This window comes from Achroia grisella, unplaced genomic scaffold, assembly GCF_030625045.1.
Source record: "Achroia grisella isolate CSIRO2021 unplaced genomic scaffold, CSIRO_AGI_Agris_v1 utg971, whole genome shotgun sequence".
Lineage (NCBI taxonomy): Eukaryota > Metazoa > Arthropoda > Insecta > Lepidoptera > Pyralidae > Achroia > Achroia grisella.
In genome coordinates this window covers 700,998-723,224 of record NW_026713077.1, presented here as the reverse complement: position 1 = coordinate 723,224, position 22,227 = coordinate 700,998, and the positions used below count along the sequence as shown (strand labels likewise).

Below are 22,227 nucleotides of genomic sequence, written 5' to 3'. Positions count from 1 at the left end.
ATGATTAGAGAAATACAGATTCATTTTTAGATTCAATTAACGAGAATATCGTGAGCAATAGCATATGCTATTGCATATTTGTCAAAAGATCTAATCGAGAAGAAATAGTCTAATCATTGGCCGTAATCAATACAGACCGGTCCTCATAAGCAGCACGAGTTCGATGTTCACGAGTATATTCGGTTGCTTGACTGAGATATGGCATTGAAATTATAGCTGCTCTCTGGTACAGGTATAATATCTAAGTCGTCCGGAATGGCAATAGAAGGAACTACCCTTCTATTGCCATTCCGCGTATCAGTTGAGAACGTGTTGTCTGTGATGATATTGATGTATGTATGCTGTGGTCTCGACCATGTAGCAGTTTAGCACACCGCTTCATTTTTGATAGTATCGGGTTCGATTCTTCACACAGTGCAAACATTTGTATTTTTTCAAAGTTATTTTCTATAACGCTTTAAATGGTGTTTATTGCGTTGAGATGATTAAAGAAGTCGTAAATGCAAATGGTAACTACTGTAGTATGCGTAGAGAGGGTCAATAGATCAAGGTGGTACTTTCGCCACCAGCGCCGCGCCGCAGTCGGGTCGAGGCCGCGGCTGGCGACCTCTGGCGGCGCTGTTTAAATTAACTTTACACATAGTTCAACCATTGTATTCACTACGCGTGGAGTGAATGGATGTATTTATTTATTCATCGATGCTCAATTATTTTTTCATAGGTGCAAAGAGTCAATTATTTCAGAACTAGCTGTTAGCCGCGACTTAGTCCGAAAGGAAATTAACTTTGTTATTTTTGTTAAAATAAATAGTTTCTAAAATAAAAGTAACCCAAGTTACTTTTTATAACTCTTATTTATCTAGTTTCTGTCTATTGTAGACTCTTATGATATATCAAAACTAACTTCGGAGTACTTTCGAGCTAAGACAGAAATGACAAGAAACTCAGCTCTTAATCTTTTCAAATGATCGTGTACAGAAATACAGATTCCTTTTTAAATTCACAGAGAATGTCGTGACCCTTAGCATATGCAATTATGTATTATATTAAACAATGGCACTAAATCGAATAGGTCAGTTCCCACAAGCCATTTCGACTCGATTTTTGTAAGTTATACATAGATAAATACTTTGCAGTTTCTTCGGAACCCTCGGCGCGAATGCGATTCGTTATTTGTTGGTTTCATTTTTAATGCAATTAGTGAGATGTTGTTCCGTGATGGATTGACGTGATGTTACGAGTGGAGGTACCGCCGGATGTCTGCATTAATTCGTGTGGACCGGTCCGTTGGGTATTGCTTAACGATTACGATTGGACCGGGCACAGTGTTGCCAGACTGGTCTTGCTTTCCACCCAAATTTTATCCGAAATACCCCTGAAAGTTAGGTATTGAAAGAAAATATTCATTTAACAAAAGAAAGTGAGTGTTACGTACGTGACATTTTCAAATATCACACCAGTTCTTGTTGTTATTTTTGCTTCGATGAGTACGTGACTAAAGATTTTTTAGGAAGCGTGTTCCACAGTTCTTGTTTGTTTTGGCCCGTAGGCTTCCGTTTTTTTCTTTTTGTACGAATATACCAAAAGTATTCTAAAAGAATTTCATGTAATTACCCCCCTTATTTTGGGGAGGAAACACCGAATCTGGCAGCACAGACTGAACTTCACCTGTATAAGCGGTTAATTAACAAATCACTCGCGTGTTTACTTTAAATCTGTCGTTGTTTTTTTGTTGCAGCTTATTACTAATCTTGTTAGTGCGATATTGGTCAATTTGTATGGCTATCATAATATTCTTTGTACATTTATCACATGTATATGATAAAGGTCATACCATTTTGTTGAATTAAATGGTATTTTGCCATATACGTTCATTTTATTGCTTAATGGATTTGTACTCTTTTATTTTACTCGTATGCTATTAGCTGATATGACTAGAGCGGGATCACATACAATTATTCGTTAAAAAACATGAATAATTAACGTGTATATGTATATTTCACAAGAGGACTCACAAGCAAGTGAATAGTGACATCCAAAAAAAGAGATATAGAAATAACACAAGTATTTATAAAAAGAATGGTGGACAAGCTGCCAGTAGTAGTGGATTTTTATTTTATTGGGTTGTTTGGGCTATTGTCAGATGTTTGTAGCACCTGTAGCACTGCGACCTACATAGATCTATTGTGCTCGTCCTTTTCCAAAGTTCGCTACCTAGACCCGTCAGGGACAAGAATTGAAAGATATTCTTAGGAGCGATGGTTTTCATCTCCTCGGGAAAGAGCGTAAACTTTCCAAGGGAGATATTCCGTTCATGCATGAGTGGACTACAACCATATAGGATATGAAGCAACGTTTCCTCTTCAGTTTGGCAGAATCTGCAGATTCTTGTCGTGCATAGGACTAGTTAAAGTGGAATTATTTACTTAAGTATTCCATTCCATAATGACAGTAGGTTGTTAATTTCACAGCAATTGTGGACCCTATTTGTTGTGTGGGCGCAAGAAGCAGAAAAGAAGAGAATAGCACGAGTTCGTTGCTTTATAATTATAAAATAAAATAAATAAAAAGATATATCTAATACACGGAATTAATTGAATTTTAACTATATATTAATTATTAAATAAAAATTTGAATTATATAACAATGTCTTGAGATTTTTATCATTATTATCGTCTTATAATAGTCATATTTGAAGCCTGTTGTAATAAAATTGTACAAAATGGGTTGTGGGTTATGGTATGGTTTTTAAATTCTACCCCTCAATGATTATTTGTTAGACATTTGTATTCTTTCCTGTGATACTTGAAACCAGAAAAAAGTGTATCGAAACGCGTGAAGGCGCTTTCACGCCACAGGTCGAGGTCGCAACTTGTGACCCGTATAGTGTGCAATTAACTCATTGCGTCCACTGCACTCTGCTGCGTCACGACTCTTACAAGCAACGTGATGTGACATTATTGAGTTTAATTGGGGTTTATATTCACATAAAGTGTTGGTTTGAATATTAACAATGTCTTTTGATTGATATACAGTCGTTGAAATTTGTGAGAGAACTTGATCTTTCTTTAGTTTCGTCCACACCCGATACACCTGTACCTCGACAACCTCGATGATCTAGCGGTTTGGTACACCGACTTACTTTCGGATTGTTGCGAGTTCGATTCGTCGCACGGTACAAATATTTGTATTCATGAGTAAGTATGACTGTTTGTAATGGTCTACCATCGAGCTCGTCATAAAAACATGTCATATAAATTTATTTCTCTTTATAACATTAGTATAGATGATTAAATTAAATGATTTTTGTTTAGGACATTAAGCACAAAGAAATTAACTAAATGCCGACACATAAACACAGGTATATATTGTTGCATTCACCACAGCCTGGTACATCATACTTCCTTCGACGGATCTCGGCACACCTTACGCCTTGCTTCCGATGATCACGGGTTCGATATCTAGCACGGTACAAATAATTGTATGTGTTCATGGGAAGTAATGTTTGTATTGGTCTGGTAGTTTCCTATGTATTTATATCAGTTGTCCTTTAGCCATATTAGGACGAGATGGCGCTGTGTGAGTTGTATAGCGTTATTATAATTATAACACTAAACTCAAAATCCTCCATTTTCGCTTCCAGGTGCGGACATGACGTTCCAAGGTGAATACGCGGCGCAAGTCCTAGGGCTGCCGGGGGAGTCGCCGGCGCCGTGTTCGCCGCGCGCGGGCTCCCGGCCGGCCTCCCGCGCGTTCCCGCTCGACGCGCCCGCACCCGCACCGCCGGAGCCCTACCGCAAGGACGAGAAGGACACCAACCATGTCACCAAGTTCAATAATGTATGTGCAGTCTTAATTTTTTAAGGAGTATCTGTCTACGTGGAGTTTAAGCCATTTTGTCTAATATAAAAAAAGTCTTGAGATATATGCGACTGAAAGTACCGTCGGTCTAAATGTTTACTATATACCGCGACTTTGCGTGGAATTTAACCAGCTTTTTTTAAATAAAAGTAGTCAGTTACTCCTTATACATTGTATCTGTTATCTGCGAGTGAAAGTTCTGTCGAAATCGATCCAGCCGTTTCAGTGATTAGTAAGTATAAACTAACAAGATTTTTTGTTAATTAATCAGAAAGACAAACAAAATAGTCCTCAGTCCAAAAAATAATGGTTCAGTAACGTCTATTTTTTAGTTACGTTTTTACTTACCGTTCCACTAATCAAGAACGTTTGCTGTTTTAGATTGAGTACCAAAGAATAGGGTTGCCGATTTTTGCAATAAATAATACATGTATGAATAAAATAAAATAAAAGAATCATCGTTTTCAAAAATAATGTCATGCGTGATCAATTAGTTATCTATACATATAAATACAATTGTAGTGTCTGTTTGTAATATTGAAATAATCGCTTTTACTACATGCATATGAATATAAATACAACTTTTTACAAAAACCACTTTTTACAATTTTTGTTAATCTGTCTGTCGGTCCGTTTGTTCCGGCTAATCTCTGAAATGGCTGGACCGATTTTGACGGGACTTTTTTTGGCTGGCAGCTGATGTAATAAGGAGTTATTTAGGCTATTTTTATTTTAGAAAAATAAAGTTAAATTCCACGCGGACGAAGTCGCGAGTACGGGTAGTTAGTAATATGTTCCAGTGCTAGCTGCTAACTCTGTAAATGTTGTCGTTAGCAGCGGTACGGGGGCGGCGGCGGCGGCGGTGGTGGTGAAGAGGAGGGCGTGCTGGACCTGCGGGCGCGGGACCCGTCCGTCATCTCGGTGGGCTCGCAGCACTCGGGCGTATCCGAGCCCGCAGGGTACCTCGACGCCGTCAGGTAACACCACCCACACATAAAGGGCTAAAAACGACTTGTATCCAGAGCCGTAAAACATAATGTTAAAAAAAACAACATACTATATTACGATATATCATCGTCGTCTGCTTCTTCCTTAGTCCATTTATTTGGGGTCGGCGTGATATGTATCCCTGTTCGCACTCATTTCGTTTTTCAATACCTTTTTTGTCATATTATGTTTCACACAGTTCATACATCTCATTTTCGACCTTGCTCTGCTCTTAGAACTATCCGTATTACGATATATCAATGAAAATATCTTTATTCATGTAGGTCTAATATATACTGTGATATGTCAATTCTACTGTCAGTTCGGTAAGCTTTCGAAATGAGAAGAACTGACAAGAAACTCGGCTCGTATTCTTTTCAAATAGTTGTACATGTTTACAATAGTATAATTTCATTTTTTAATTCAAAATTAGGAAATAAATGTTCGTTATGCGTGCGTGCGATAATTATACATATATACTAGTCAGCTCAGTGGGAGTATGTTATTGGTTATTATAAATGCGTTATGATGGTTATAACACACGGGAATTTCAGCCTAAGACTAAAGCGAGGCCGTAATAGAGCCAAATGTGTTAAATAGAATGTGTTAAATAATAATATCATTAAAAGCTCAAAAAGCAACACCTTGAAACAAAACTTTGATGGAAAAAAATCTTACCATTAACAATAAACTACACTAGGAGTCGTGATTAAGAGAGAAATTACAGAAATGCCATCGTTGCTTCTCAATATACTCAAATGTTCTATTTCTGTACGCAAGAATTTTACTTATTTAAAAAAAAACAGCCATATTCATAACATTCATACTAGTTTTAAAGACGAACTTTCTGTTCCTACAATGTGTCTTTTATAAGAATGACTAGAAAATTTTACAATATGTAAGGCTATACTGGAATTACTTTTAAATAAATTTAAAACATTCACTAAATGATTAGTTATTTATTTTATTATTTATTTTTCCACACTTACATCTATTTTTACAGGTCTTAGCCTAATACAATAGTGCAGTAAATCATTATTTTTTAAATTAATTGGAAGTTTGGAGTTAAATGACAAAATAGAATAGAATTTATTAACTCGTTTTTACAATCGCATGGCAATAGTTGTACATGAACGGGATTATTATAAATTTAAAACACATCGACTCAACGATTACATTATTAACATGTCCTTCCACAATATCTAGACAATTTTTAAATCTAAGATAGATACAATAGTGTGTACTCAATACATATAAATAAAATTGGAGCGTGTGTTTGTAATATTGAAATAACAGTTTTTTACTATATGCATTTGAATATAAATATACCAAATAATAAAATTTTTAAAATTTTTGACTATCTGTCCATTTGTTTGTTCAAGAATCTCTGAAATGGCTGGATCGATTTTGACGGCGACTTTTATTAGCAGGTAGCTCTCCATGTAATAAGGAGTAACCTTAGGACAAATCGTATTTTAGAAAAATCATTTATTAAAAAATAAAGTTAAATAACACACCGAATGTCAGACAATAACTGTTAACTTTGGTCTAATCGGTTTACCTTCTATTTACCGCATGGTGAAAAAGATTCTAATTACAAACATTTGTATTCATAAATATGATTTATATTGGTCTAATTCTATGTAAATATCGTATCTATTAAAAAAAAATGTATCTGTGTATTATTGTTATAGTTGTCTCAGTAGATTTTAACACAAGCTCGCTTATACGATATTTAGCGCCATCTAGTCCCAAGTATAATTTTGTTATGGGTGACTAGATGATAATATATATATATGGTATTTTTTTAAATTTTTGTATATCATCAGATTTATATACATTATAAATGTTAGACAGTAGAGGACGCTGTGTGAATTGTATACAAAAATACCATCCTGATCATCTGGATGAATGGCGGTCCTCCACATTGCGGTTTTCTAGACACTTTTTGCCACGCACAATCATATTGTGGAATCACCTTCCAGCAATGGTATTTCCGAACCGATATGATATTGAAACCTTCAAAAAAAGAGCTTATTCCTTTTTAAAAGCCGACAACGTACTTGCAATTCCCCTGGCGTTGGGGGTGCTCTTGGGCGGCGGTATTCACTTACCATCAGGTGAGCTGCATGCTCGTTTGTACCCTGTGTTATAAAAAAATGTTGTAATGTGTGATGGTGACTTGCAGGTCGACGGTGTCGGTGTACTCTGGCAACTCGAACTCGAGCTCGGACCGCGTGTCGGACATCCTGGACCTGTCCATGCCCGACAAGAACTCCATGACGGAGGTGTGCTACGTGTGCGGCGACGAGTACAAGCGTGGCACGCTCTCCAACCTGCACACCAAGGAGCCTAAGGACAAATCGGTAATTGAAGCTTTAATAATTTATTAAAAGATAGTATAAAGATTGAATGAAACACACCGAATGTCAGACAATAACTGTTAACTATTAGGAAATCGAATTACCTTCAAGTACCGTACATTACATGAAAAAGAAACTAATTCAATTCTATTAATAAACGTATATTTTTTGAGAATAATGAAGTAAATATCGAACCAACTAAACATAACAATATAGGATCGTTATTATTATTATAGTGCTTAGATTTTGAACTAGAGGGCGCTTATACGATATTTAGAAATGTATCTGTATAATCGAGGGGTGAGGTGATGATAATATTATACCATGGTATTGAGTAGATCATGTTATCACGAATATTGCGTATAAAGATATGGAGAATGGACCTCGGGAGAATATTTGCGTAAATGAACGTAAGTACCGACCTATTGCACTTTTAATAGGTCAATAATGAGGCGTAAACAAGTCGAATAGTACGCTAAGTTATCGTACGATTATATACATTGTTCCCATACTCCTCCGAAAACGGCTTGACCGATTCTCATGCAATTTTGTGAGCGTATTGTAGCGTAGCGTAGGTCTGAGAATCGGCCAACATCTATTTTTCACGCCCTAAATGTTAGGGGTAGTCCACACCAAATTTTTTTTACACAAAATTTTTAGATTCTATTTTTTTATGATACAACATACAAAAATACATACAATCCTAAATTTTCACCCTTCTATCACCAACCCCTATTATTTTATAACGTTATTAATTTATATGGCAAAACAACGTTTGCCGGGACAGCTATAACAAGATGTATTGCATTGCATTTATATCACATTGTCTAGTACCCATAACACAAGCTCTGCTTGCAATATATATATCTATGAAACTAATTTTATAAATTATAGGTACAATTAATGCCGATAGATGGCGTTGTATGAATGAAAACACTATAATAATATTTTTAGAAAAATAACTAATAGATTGTCAAAATCAATATATATGAGATCCTTTAGTGCAGGCTAGCAATTTCGAAGTTTTATCTTTCTGGTTCTTATTATTTTTCAGCTGAACTAGTTTACTAATTATAACAATACAAAATTCAAAGTCCACAGATGGACATAGGGCATACGACGTCATCAGTGTCACACAGAGTCGGGTTATCGTTCAAGTTACAGATAAAAAATATTTTAAACGTACTAAAATATTAATAAATATTTTAAACCTTAATTAAGGTTCCGTAGTATATGCGCTAAATTTAACTGCACGTTTCGTCTCCAGCTTCTTTAGTTATTCATCACCAGATGTAATAATAATCTCAGGACAATTCATACAGCGCCATCTAGATCCAAATTAAGGTAGCTAAACTTGTGTTATGAGTACTAGACAACTAATATAAATACACAGATTATTTTTTTCATAAATACATACATAGTAAACACCTAGAGCGGTTCAAACAATTATACTCATGAATACAAATGTTTGTTCCGTGCGAGGAATCGAACCTGTGATCATCAGAAGTAAATCGGTGTGCTAAATCGTTAGACCACCGAGGCTGTTAATCTACTTATAATAAGTCTCCTCCGTGTGTTCCTCGATCTTACCTATTTCAGCCGCCAAGCTTTGTAAGTTATGTTTCGGTTGTAGAGTGCAGTTTAGGTAGTGAAATTACAAGGTGAAAAGTATGACATTTTAGTCCCCTAGAATGGCATGAGAGATATCATGTGGGTCACATGATAACGTGATGTCAATAGTACAGTGTGGGCCGTCAGATTCTTTGGCATTTCCATTTCATAAAAAAATATAACGTTTTATACGTATAATTAGTAAAAATTACGGGATCTTACCACGTTTTATATTTATTTGCTGAGTTCCCGATATTTCGGCAGTGTTTGTTGGGATCGGGACCCAATCAATCAACCAAAAAAAGTATTAACATCAGAATGGCATTATATCCCAAGAATGATTAGAGAGGCCATTGAAATACAGAAATATAAAAATTTCAATCGAGAAGACGGTTATAGGCTCTCTAACGCCTGGAATCCAGTGATTGGTTTCATTAAACAAAAAACGCGATCGAAAAGTGTATTAAATGTACGTAAAGATACTGGAGTACAGTTTGCCGAGATGGATATCGAGCGAGTTCCATGTTTTGTATATAAAAAGATTTCATTTTCCATCTACCCGCTGCTCGACCGACTGCAATATCGGGAACTCAGCAAATAAATATAAAACGTGGTAAGATCCCGTGATTTTTACTAATTATACGTATAAATAATGACCACGTCAAGTTTAAAACAGTATATATAACGTTTTGTTGAATAAAAGTCGTAGCGGTATGTTTTGTATATAAATACAAGATAAAGCTGCCTTCCTTGGTTGTCGGGAAAACGGGCAGGCATAGTGTTTATAAAATATTTACATTACTATAAAAAATCATTTAGTCTTATCTGGCGTATACATACTACATGCATCTATATAATTTAGCTTCTAAGCTTACATTTGTTTGTAGGATTACAGTCTAGTTTTGCACCAATAACAGTCTTCTAAACAAACTCTTGTACTGATGGTAATCTTCTTTGTGTGGTAATAAATAAATTTCTCCTTCTTTGGCACTCTTATAAAATTGCTCTTCCTTCTTACTATAGATCTTTAAAAGTGCGCTGTTTTGCCCAGAAGTTGGTAAAAAGTGACCGCGTCCAGATTTGGTTGGATTTTTTTGAATTGCTATCGTCCGCCTCATTGCCGCCACTCCCACTGAATATGACAAGTCATTAATTAAGAATAGTAAGTTGTTAATGCAGGCCAATTAAAAATTATCACTGATCATCAGGTCGCGGAGTGATGGTCCAAAGGTTGTAAGGTTATAATGTGCCGCTAAAGTAATGTGTTGTAATTAGACACAATGTTTACATTTTTTTACATGTGAAATATGTATTCTTAATGGATTTATATTATTTTATTTAATTCTGCTACTATTAGTGTGTGTGAGACCACAAATATTCAGTGCGGAAGTCTAACCACCGCTGCTGGAACGATACGATCTTTATTGGTGATCAAATTTCGATTCTTATGTGATCTATGTCCATATTGTGAGACATCGTTAGGCAATGAATACAGTTCGGATACAGCGACTTCAGCATAGTAACACTTAATTAAATCAAATATTATGAAATATGTTTTTTTTTTGTTAGAAAGAACTTTTGAATTTGTTATCGAATTAACATAAGAGTGTTTTTTAATTTTTAATTAATGTTGCGGTTTTAGTTTTAAATTTAATGTAATTGCAAACGAGATGTCGATCTCGATGGTAAACAGTAACGTCGCCTATATATGTTAAGAACCATTCATTCATTAGAAGGCCTCAATGATCCAGCAGTTTAACACACCGCCGTTAATTCCGATTGTCGTGGGTTCGATTCTCGCAGGGTACTAACATTTATATCGGTCTGAGTGTTTCTATGTATCTTGTTGTATGTATTTACAAAATATAATATCAGTATGTGTATATCACTTGTCTAGAACCCATAACACAAGTTCAGCTTATTATTGCCATTCCTAATAAATAGACATCTGCAAATGTACAAATTGGCGAGAAAGTAATATCCCTACAAAGTGGCGAGAGCAACACAATGAAAAATAAAATATTTTTCTTTCCCACCTTGCTATCTACAAATATCTTCAACTGTCGTGTGCCAAAAAGTCATTAATAAACAGTTGCTGTCGTTAATTCTTGACCGAGATATGATTAATTATATATTTTTAATTAGGTATGACTCGTCTCACGCGCCATTGTTCGTCTGATCCCACAGTTCACGTCCGGGTTACGTTTGTTATCCAAAAGATACCACATAGTATTAAATCACCATTGTGGAATCACCTTCCACCAATGATATTTCCAAATCAATACGATATTGATACCTTCAAGAAAAGAGCTCATTCCATCTTAAAATGCTGGCAACGCACTTGCAATTTCTCTGGTGTTGCGGATGCGAATGGTGACGGTAATAGCTTTCCATCAGGTGGGCCGTAAGCTGGTCTAATATTGAGTGTATTGTGATGCTAACCGTAACGAAATTAAATAGTATACATCCATTAAGTAATGACATCGATTTCCTAAAAATAATATTTATTTCAATAAAAATTGTGATAATTTAGTGAATTACAATGTTGATATGTTTTTTTCTTTATGAAGGTAGTATCCATATTCAAATTCAAACATAATTTTTTCATGTAGGACATTTTAGCCGCTTATGAACGTCAAGTTTTTACATTATAATTTTTTTCCCTACCGTCCAGTTCGTTATATAGATCCAATTAAGAAGAACTGGCAAGAAACTCAATTGAATTACTTTTTTTTAAGCCTTGTTGTTCCATACGATTTGATACTACCTTTATAAGCGACGTTCCCATTCCTAATAATCCCCTCCCTATTATACTACATCGCTAAGATGTACGCATCTTAGCATATAAAGGTTCACATATAAAACATGTTAATTACGAGCCATGCAACAAGTCACAAAGTCAATAGTTTATCGCATAGTTTACCATCTGAAATAACAAAATATTTATTATTAGAGTGTACACGTGACGTCACACAATCAACGCACACTGTCTACGGACAAATAGTTAATAAATTGATAGTGCGGGGGCATCGCCGGGTCGCGGGTTCGGGTCGCGGGCTATCGCCAATGGAAAATATGGCGGCAGCCGGGACCTCGCGATACGGACGGGTTATCAACGTGTATCATAGCAATAATTATAATCATTCATGTGATCATACCAATCATTTATTATAGTTTTTTTATAAACTTGTGTTTTATGTAATTTTTCATCTTACTTCTTATTAATATTGTAAACGCGGAAGGTTGTTGATGGATGGTTGGATTGTTACTCTTTCGCACAATAATGACTAAATGGCTTTTAACGAAATTTTACAGTGATATAGCTTATACATCAGAATAACGCATAGGCTATAATTTAAAGTGTGCAGACTAAGTTGCTCGGTCAGCTAGTATATATATAACAATATAAACGCGAAAGTTTCCATCGATGGATGTTTGTTATTTGTTTCGTTTATTGTTCAAAATAATTCCAGTTGTATCTATTCTATAATAAAAATAATGTAGTTATTTTTGCAGTAGGCAGTTGACAAACAGCGTCCCATAAAGATATGCATCAGGGACAGTCGTTACCCTCGTGCCTCGGCTCGCAATTATCCGACTGTTTTTATTATTTACATGCAATATAATTATTTATAATTAACTGTATACTATTTTCCTGTTATGACACAAGTTGTCCTACATGTCAGGGTGCCTTTTTTTAACGTGTGGAGAAATCTTCAAGTGACCGTCTCCTCGTCAGAGGGGCGTCGTCGGATTCTTACTTTGGGGGATCTGCCCCCCTCAAGACGAGCACATCGGCGCTAGTGAGGTATAGAGGTGGGGCGGAGTTGGAAACGGCCCTACTATTCTCCAAACCTAGTCTTGTGGAGAATTAGTGGAATGGAAGGATCAAACTCCTCGTAGAAGGAGTTTACCGCCATCCATGACTTCTTACCACTTACTATACACCAAATTATACACTTCAGGGTCCCTCGGTACATAAAGTAGTGTGTCTCTCGGAGGGGGGTGGGGAAAATAAAAATAAATTGAGTTACGCAAAATAACACCTAATTCAATAAAATATATGTAATATTTTTATCTCTATCGCGTAATAATTATTTTAAATTATATATTAGAATGACATAAACATAATGGTATATAAAAAAATATTGTATTATATATAGACCTTTTTTGATTTGATTAAGAAAATACAAGTAAGGTTTTTGTGCAACAAAACATTCTTGTTGTATTAGTGGGATATAATATTTATTTTAAAATACAATTTTATAACAATTATATTGGCAGTAGATCAGTGTGTGCAAAGTCCAGTGGCGATGTACGGTAAATAATCCGTGATATCGATCACGTGTACAAAGGTCCGGTACGTTATATTTTGTTTTCTTAATAACTATAAAAATAACACTAAAGTAGAGACGAGTAGAGTGAGCTCTACTCGTCTCTGGTGATGTTACTGTACCATGGGAAACAGATATACCTAAATGATCATGCAATAAATACAAATAAATATTACGAACTAATAAACGAATTAACGGAAAATATCTAAGTGGTTAATTTATATGCGGACGAAGAGGGAGCGAGAGCTATATATATGACAGTGAAATCTCTTTACAATCTTGGCCTGTTTAGAACTGTAGTAAGTCTTTATTAGCAAGCTGCACTAGCAGGCTCCTGCAAGATTTGTCTGGGTAGGAAGAAAAATACGAGCGATGAAGTTGAATGTTGACGTATATCAGGCAAAGCAGGCAATCTTACACTAGACCCGGGAGGAGTTTTCATCTCTGCCAGATGATGGACCCGGTAGTCGCACGGTGAATATATGGAATGCTAAGAATTTCTACTATTTTTATATTTGACTATACATTAGGATCACTAGTGCCCCCTCTCCCCGCACCTACCCCTGTATATTTGTCTACATTTTTTTAATGGATGATAATGAAATGATGCCTGCGCTAACTGTATATGCTGGTGGGAAATCTTTGTCTACCAGTAGTGTCGTTTAAAAGTAAATGTCTCATTTGATGTATTAAATATATTTTATCTGCAAGTCGTGCACTGTATTATCATCATCGTCCAGTTCAATACAATTGCACAAACAATTATATACAATAATGTCCCGCTAATATTAACGGTTCTATTTACAAGAGTGCAACAATTTGTTTTGTTTATATCTTGAATTATTTATAGCTCAATGCGGCGTTCCCTAATGTATATACAACTAGTTGTTACCGGCGACTTTGTGTGCTTTTTTTTGAGATAAAAGATGGCCAATGTTATGATAAAAGTCTTCACGTCAAATTTCTTAAATTTACATATTGAAACAGTAACAAATTTACAGACAGTACAGACATTGATATATATATATTGTTAGTGTGAATTAATATATATGTGGGAGCGAGATAAGTAACGAGTGAATAAGATGTATATTATGTATGGTAATGGAATGGTGCACCCGCCTGAGCTAACGGTTTACGCTGACGGGGCACCAGTGGAAGAAATAATCTTTATTCAAATAAACTCATTACAAGCACTTTTGAATAGTCATATTTTGATTCTACCACTCATTCGGAATGCAGATTCATCACAAGAAGAATGAGCAAGAAACTTGTGTTGCTCTTTTTGATAGATGTTTTTTTTATATAAATAATTACAGTGTAAAAAGTAAGAGGCATGCGACAATCAACATAGAAATCGCTGATCATTATTAGAATCAGATAATATTGTCAGTGCTATGTATTTAAAATTTTTCTACAAAAACATTATTATCGTTAACGAATTCTTAATTTTATAGTAAGCTTTTTTGAAAAGGAAGTGTTTTATTTGACAATTTAAATCTTTTTTCTGGCAGATTTATAATAGACTCTGGTATTTTATTGTAAAACCTTACGTTGCCATAAAACGAATTACTAACTTTAGACATAGGTAAAATCAGTTTGTTATTGCGGCAATCACTAACTCTTTTGAGTTATTTCTTCCTGGCACATGATGTTTTCATAAATATATTGAGAAGCACATTATTCTAACAATTCCAACCCATGCTATAAATGGAGCGAATGGCCCTCTTTTGTAAAATAAATATTGTATTTATATCAGAAACAAAATACCATACGACATAATGTAAATAGCTAAAGTATCCGTTGCCACGTCTGTTAATTGTCTAATGCGGCAGAACTAAGTCGACTCGTAATTTAGTAATATGTTGAATCTAATGATACCTAGAAATACAGTATCATCCACAAAATTAATAGGTTTATTGTCCAACATGATTTTTGAATCTACCGGCCTTACATTGGGGAGAGTAAATTTGATACATTTAGTTTTATTTGATTTAGTAACATATTATTAGCCGTAAACCATTTTAAAACATAAGAAAGATTTAGAATATATATGTCGTTTGACTTTGAATACTAATGAAGTATCATCAGCAAACAGAACTATGTCAGCTATCTTTTCTACCATATAAGGAAGATCATTTATTAAGGAAGATGATGAGATGAGGATGATGATTAGGTCAGTTAGCTCATGATGATGATGATTTCCAATGGAACCACGTGGACGTCAATCTGACATGGTACATTGGCGGCAATAGAGTTATTACATTAGTCCACATTACTAACAATTCCAATTCGGAAGGAATATGATGTATAATATCGGGATGCCACATGTGAGTGTGAAAGAAGATTAACGAGTGAGAAGGATAGAATATATCAGTACAAATGAATTTGGAAAGGGATGGTGTTGTAACTGGCTAATCAAATATGTATTTTGTATTTGATTTATAGTTCTTTTATATCACATTCTTGTTTTTGATACTTAAATTCCTTCTTTCTATTCCTAATTGTCAGTAGTCTATATTAATATATTTTCTCCGTTTACGTAGTCTTTTTTCTTATTACATGAATAAACTACAATAGATGGTAAAGAGAGAGATGAAAGTCGAAGATGACTTATATTATTATTTTTTGTCTGTGGCACTGTTTTTATCTATGAAAAGAGCTAATACAAGGACAAGAGGTTATATCAAATCAGCAAACATTAATCAGATTTTACAATATGTATGTATGTATAAAAATATATGTACTTTAGTGTATTATATTACAAGTACTTGTTTACATCTTATTTAAAGTTACTTTGTATGCAGGGGATCGGTTTAACTTTCCTCTGTATCTGCGCCTTGTTGGAAGCAGTTAGTACCAGTTTTGGCACTACTATCGAACGTTTACAAACATAAGCTGCTCCGATAAGTAATAATTGTGCGAAGCTGTCATTAAATACCGGCTTGTACCGGTTTTGGGCGGTTTTTGGTCGCTCCTGTATTGGTTAGGTGCAGTTAGACGGTGATGTAAATATATCTGATCTTCACCTATATGTTTATTTCTAATGTATCTCTGATAGGTATTAACTTTATGAATATAATAATATCTCAGGACAATTCACACAGCGTCTTTTACTCTCAAGATAAACAGAGCTTGTGTTATGGGTACTGGATAATTGATAGATTTTTTTTTTATAAATACATACATAATATACATAGAAAAAACAAACAGACCGATATAAACAATAATATTCATGAATACGAATGTTTGTATGGTGCGAGGAATAGAACCCGCGATTATAGTAATTTAGGTGTGGTACTAAACCCCTAATCACCGAGGTCGTCAATTTTATTATTATCTTTATAAATTGGACATTATTATCTTTTTGAACATTGTTTAGATTTTAGATTAGTTAATAATTAACGTGCGAGGAATCAAACCCGTGCCGATGGCCGCGTGTTATTCCTCGCACGGTACAAATATTTGTATTTATGAATATGATTGTTATGATTATCTGGGTGTTTTTCTAATTATATATTTTATGTAGTATTTTATAAAAAAAATAGTATTTATCAGTTGTCTAGTACCCATAATACGAGTTCCGTTTTTCTTGGGACTAGATGGTGCTGTATGAATTGTCTCGGATTATTATTTAACTTGCTAACCCGCGCGACTTTGTCTGGGTTTCATTTCTCCACGTTTTGCAATATTTTTCATCCCAGCTCCGCTCCTATTTGTCATAGCGTAATGTTATATAGCTAGGGGGAAATTGGATTGTTAGTAATGTGGATTGATAACCCCATTGCTAGTAATGTACAATGTCAGGTCGACCTCCACGCGGTTCCCCCTGGAAACCATCGTGTTAAATTCCTGATGAATTTGCACGATGGGCTAACTGACCTGACCTCATGCTCATCTTGTCATCCTCCACTGGTGCCCCGCCAGCGTAAACCGTTAGCGCAGGCGGGTGCACCATTCCATTATCAATCCTCAAAAAAAAATGTTATATAGCTTAAAGCATCTCTCGACTAATGGACAAAGATAATTTTTCAATTCGAACCAGTAGTTACTGAGATAAGCCCATTCAAATAAACAGACTCTTTAGCTTTATAATATTAGTATACATTACTAGTATTAATTATTATTTACTAGTGAATCCTTTGCAAATAAGAATAATTAAAAGCTAATCAAACAAGTGCGGTGTCCCGCTGGGTCTGGGTTATCGTTATCGGCCGATCCCTAACCTGTTTACGTGTCGCCGACTTGTAAGTTTGTTCTCTGGCTGATGAGAGAGGCAAATATAACAAGGTTGTTTTGTACTCACAAATGATTATCTGGGAGCCAACTTAACATGCCCATTAAGTGAGTACTCACGAGCGCTAATAACCAGATTGATTGCTTAGTTATTTATGTTACCCTAGTACCATATAATCTCTTTACACTAATTTATTTCTTATACTTATTATAAACGTGGAAGTTTGTGGGTATGGGTGGATGGATGAATAGATATTTGGACTGTATGGATTTTTATGAAACTTAACAATAATATAGATATAGCTTTATACATCAGAAGAACAGACCGCCTATAAATTTAACACAGTTGAAACCGTGGGCACAGCTAGTGTGAAATATGTTGTATTATCACTCTATGATATTCAGAAATTGCTTGGTTATTTATGTGACCCTGGTATATGGTATCTCTTTTGTGAAATTATAAAATAAAATTTGTATACCTATTTGTCTGTTTCTTCGTTTATTTCTTCTAAACGAAGCAGTAGCTTTTGATGCGGGTTGCATTGTCGTTTAGTTTTTTTGGATGTTTTTTTCCGGACTTTTTATGCTACTAGTAGACTATAAAATATCATTATCACTATAATAACCAGATCAATTGCTTAGTTAGTTATGTGACCCAATGGAATATACTAGTATATTCTCTTTTCTGAAATTGTTTAAAACCACTAAAATTTTTAATATTTCATTATCTATACATCTATACATATAAATAAAATTGGAGTGTCTGTTTGTTGAAATTGAAATTGAAATAACCGTTTTTTAGTATATGCATAGGAATATAGATACGGAACATATATCAAAATATCATCTTTGTCTGTCTGTCTGTTTTTTGTTCCGGACATTTCGATTTTGATGCTTTTTTTGTAGACTGTTGTAATAAGGAGTAACTTACTTTTATTTTAAATTATTCTTTTATTTAAAAAAACAAAATTAAATTCCAAGCGGAAGAAGTCGCGGGAACAGCTAGTTATTCATATATTTTTTCTTTGTTAGGAGATTGTTTTCCGGGGAATGTGTCACTAATAGACTATATAAAATATTTTGGTGTGTTGACTATCACTAACAATAACCTGATAATCGCTCGGTTATTTCTGCAGCCCTAGTACTGTAAAATCTTTTTTCTAATATAAAAGCCAGTTTACGTTGTCTGTATTTTGTTTTGTTTATAACGATGGCGTAGGTATTGATGTTAGAGGTTCACTGTTATTTAGATTTTTTTTGGAAGATTATTTCTTAAGCTGAGTCGTTATTTATTTATATAAAAAAAACATTTATTCAAAAGAGCAACACACAAGTTTTTTGCTCATTCTTCTTGTGACGAATCTATATTCTGAATGAGTGGTTGAATCAAAATATGACCATTCAGTTAAGTGCTTGTAATAAGTTTATTTCAATAAAGATTATTTCTATTTCTATTTCTTATAATGCCACTAGACAATGTAAAATATTTTCGTAACCCTAGTACCATTTTCAAATGTCATCATAGTAGTACAATAACTTCTCTAATAGTATAATTGTAAGTTAGTATTAATAGAAGTTACTATTATGCTACTATGCACTTAAAAAATATTGTAATATCTGTACCAAATTTTTTAAGAAGTGAGTACATGTTTTTGTACTCGATTAGATTATATATCTACTGATATGGATGTATTCGGGCAGGCGTTCGAGCCTCCACAAATACGGTTAGTGTCGTCACCCAGTGCTAAATAAGTAACATTGGTACAGTGCTTCTCAAACAGTGGAGCATGGATTATACCTGATTTTCTAGGTTTGCGTGGATACAATTGATACATTTAGATCAGTATGGTCAATATGTCAGGGTTCGAAAACGTAATAGAATTATTATAATAGAATAGAAAATAATTTATTCAAATAAACTTACATTAAAGCACTTTTGAATAGTCATTACATTTTTTAATCTACCGCTCATTCGGAAAGCTGTCTCATCACAAGAAGAACGAGCAAGAAACTTGCGTGTTGCTCTTTTAAATAATTTTATTATTACTTTACATTTTTAAGTTTAAGTGTGTGAATACAAACCACCAATTCGTACTAATTCCAATTTCAAATAATGGACGCCCAATGGTTGGAATTCGACCATAATTCAACATTCAGTAAGATAGACTATAGACAAATAATATTTAAGACAAACAATCAATTAAATAAAATGTTAATCTAATCTCAATTTAACCACAGAATTTAATAATAAACAATAGTATATGTTTAATGTTTCTTTTATTGATTTAATGTATATGTTTAAAATTTATATTATAACTAGTTTCTTTTATTGATTTATATATTGAATTTGATAATTTATTAGTTATTTTACTAAAAGTTTTATTATAACGTTTTCATTCATGCCATCTATCCATTTATATAAAAATTAGTTTCATTATATATATTGTGTGGCGAATGTTATAAATTATACATCTTGTTATAGCTGTCCCGGCAAACGTTGTTTTGCCATATAAATTAATAACTTTGTAAAAAAATAGGGGTTGATGATAGAAGGGTGAAAAATTAGGATTGTATGTAATTTTGTATGTTGTATCATAAAAAAATAGAATCTAAAAATTTGTCTAAAAAATAAAAAAATTAGGGGTGGACTACCCCTAACATTTAGGGGGATGAAAAATAGATGTTGGCCGATTCTCAGACCTACTCAATACGCTCACAAAATTTCATGAGAATCGGTCAAACCGTTTCGGAGGAGTATGGGAACGAAAACTGTGACACGAGAATTTTATATATAAGATAAAATGAAATACACGTCAATGAACGCTTTGAGAACCAGTGCACTAGATTGTTCTGAGCACTTAGTGCAGCAGTATCGCTGGAGGCGTGGACTTTGTTATATATACATATATGTGTGTATGTATATATGTTAAGTGTTTACTGGGCGGGTATAGACTTGGGGTCAATTGTTATTGAATGTCTAACGCTATATTTATCGTAGTCATTCACACGGTTAAGTTATTTTTATGTCGCACACCCATATTTGAAGGCCGCTCCGACCGTATCTATAGCGTAGTATATTACATGCATGTACATATATATATGTACGTTTATAATAGTTTAGTGTTAGGGAGTTGAAATTAATTAACCTTACTAATATTATAAATGTAGAAGATTGCGAGTATTGATGTATGGCTGGATGGATGGATGTTTGTTACATCCATCCATCCAGCCTACTCAATACTTTTACGCCAAAAATTACTAAATAGATTTAAATAAAATTTTACAATAATATAGCATAATAATAAAGATATATAATAATATTATAAATGCGAAAGTTTGTGAGTATGGATGTTGATTGCTATGTTACTCTTTCACGCAAAAACTGTATTGAACTGTTATTTTGGAATCAAACATTAGAATATATTAAATATCTCTCTACTCATATATATATATACTAATCTTCTCGTGTCTCAATGTTAGTTGCAATATTCCTCCGAAACGGATCAACTGATTTTGATCATATTTTATACTAGCTGTACTCGCGACTTCGTCCGCGTGGAATTTAACTTTATTTTTCTAAAATAAATGTATCCTAAGTTACTCTTTATTACATCGGCTACCTACCAAAAAAAGTCTCGTTAAAATCGGTCTAACCATTTCAGAGATTAGCCGGAACAAACAGACCCACAGATAGACAGACAAAAATTTGAAAAAAAATGTTTTTTTTGTGTATGTTCCGTATTTATATTCATATGCATGTAGGAAAAAACGGTTTTTTTTTTCAATATTTCAAAATTTCAATTTTATTTATATGTATAGATGTAAATTTTGTAGGTCAGAGAATAGGTTGTTATCTATTTTTTATATACCCCTAAGTAAGTATAAGAGAGTGTATATCCCTAAGTACATATACTAAGTGAGGTATAGAGTGGCTCACCCCATATTTGAGCGGCGACTATATATTCGGGATATTCTCAAAGACTATTGAATGGATTTTCATGAGTAATTGTTATGTGTTAGTTTGTTGAAATTCGCTCGGGGTGGTTCGCTATCATATATAATTGACTGTTGCCACTTATCGCCATTACCTTGTTTATATTCCACATACCTTAAAAAAAATTGCATGTGTATTTGAGGTACGTATTATGCTGTAACAGAACAGCAGAGAGGGTGGTCTTTCTGAAATGTAGACCGGTTTTTCCTTGGACAATTGACAAAGCGCCATCTAGTCCCAAAATAAGCAGAGCTTGTTTTATGGAAAATAGACAACTGATGTAAATACATAGATACTGTATATCAGTTGTAAATACATACATACTATACATAGAGAACGACCAGACCGACAAACCGTGTTTACACCGTGCAAGAATCGAATCCGCGTTTTGTCTCGTTAGCTGTTATTGGTTATCTACGTTCATTATTCGAGACAAATAAATATGATTATTATTATTATTATTATTCGTAATACAAATTTACAATGTGTTTGATTTAATTACATCAGAATGTAATAAATATGCGTAATCTCATATTAATAATACAAGACACATTCGAGTCAACCACTTAAAGATATATATAGAATAATTAACAATTAAAAAGTTGCTTAATGATTAATGCAACTATGTTAATGTACGGGGTGAATGATCAGATAATGTAGAGGGCGAGTACATTAGGTACGATTTTTTTATACTACGATAGGGGCAAACAAGCATACGGCCCATCTGATAGTAAATAGTTACCGTAGACTACGGACGCCTGAACCGTCAGGGATGTCGCGTACCTGTAGCATTGAGAAACCCAATCTCCGGAGAAAACCTCGGCAGGTAGTTCGTTAAATTTGA

At 34.2% G+C, this 22,227-nt stretch overlaps 1 protein-coding gene across 1 annotated transcript in view; it reads left to right on the top strand.

The window, feature by feature from the left end:
• The window catches only part of LOC131854250 (uncharacterized), a 185,965-nt gene that overhangs the window by 65,589 nt on the left and 98,149 nt on the right, over positions 1–22,227 (top strand). Inside the window, exons 4-6 of the mRNA XM_059205381.1 lie at positions 3,644–3,840; positions 4,696–4,838; positions 7,037–7,214. Coding sequence (XP_059061364.1) covers positions 3,644–3,840; positions 4,696–4,838; positions 7,037–7,214 — 518 coding nt within the window. The remainder of the gene's footprint in view (positions 1–3,643; positions 3,841–4,695; positions 4,839–7,036; positions 7,215–22,227) is intronic.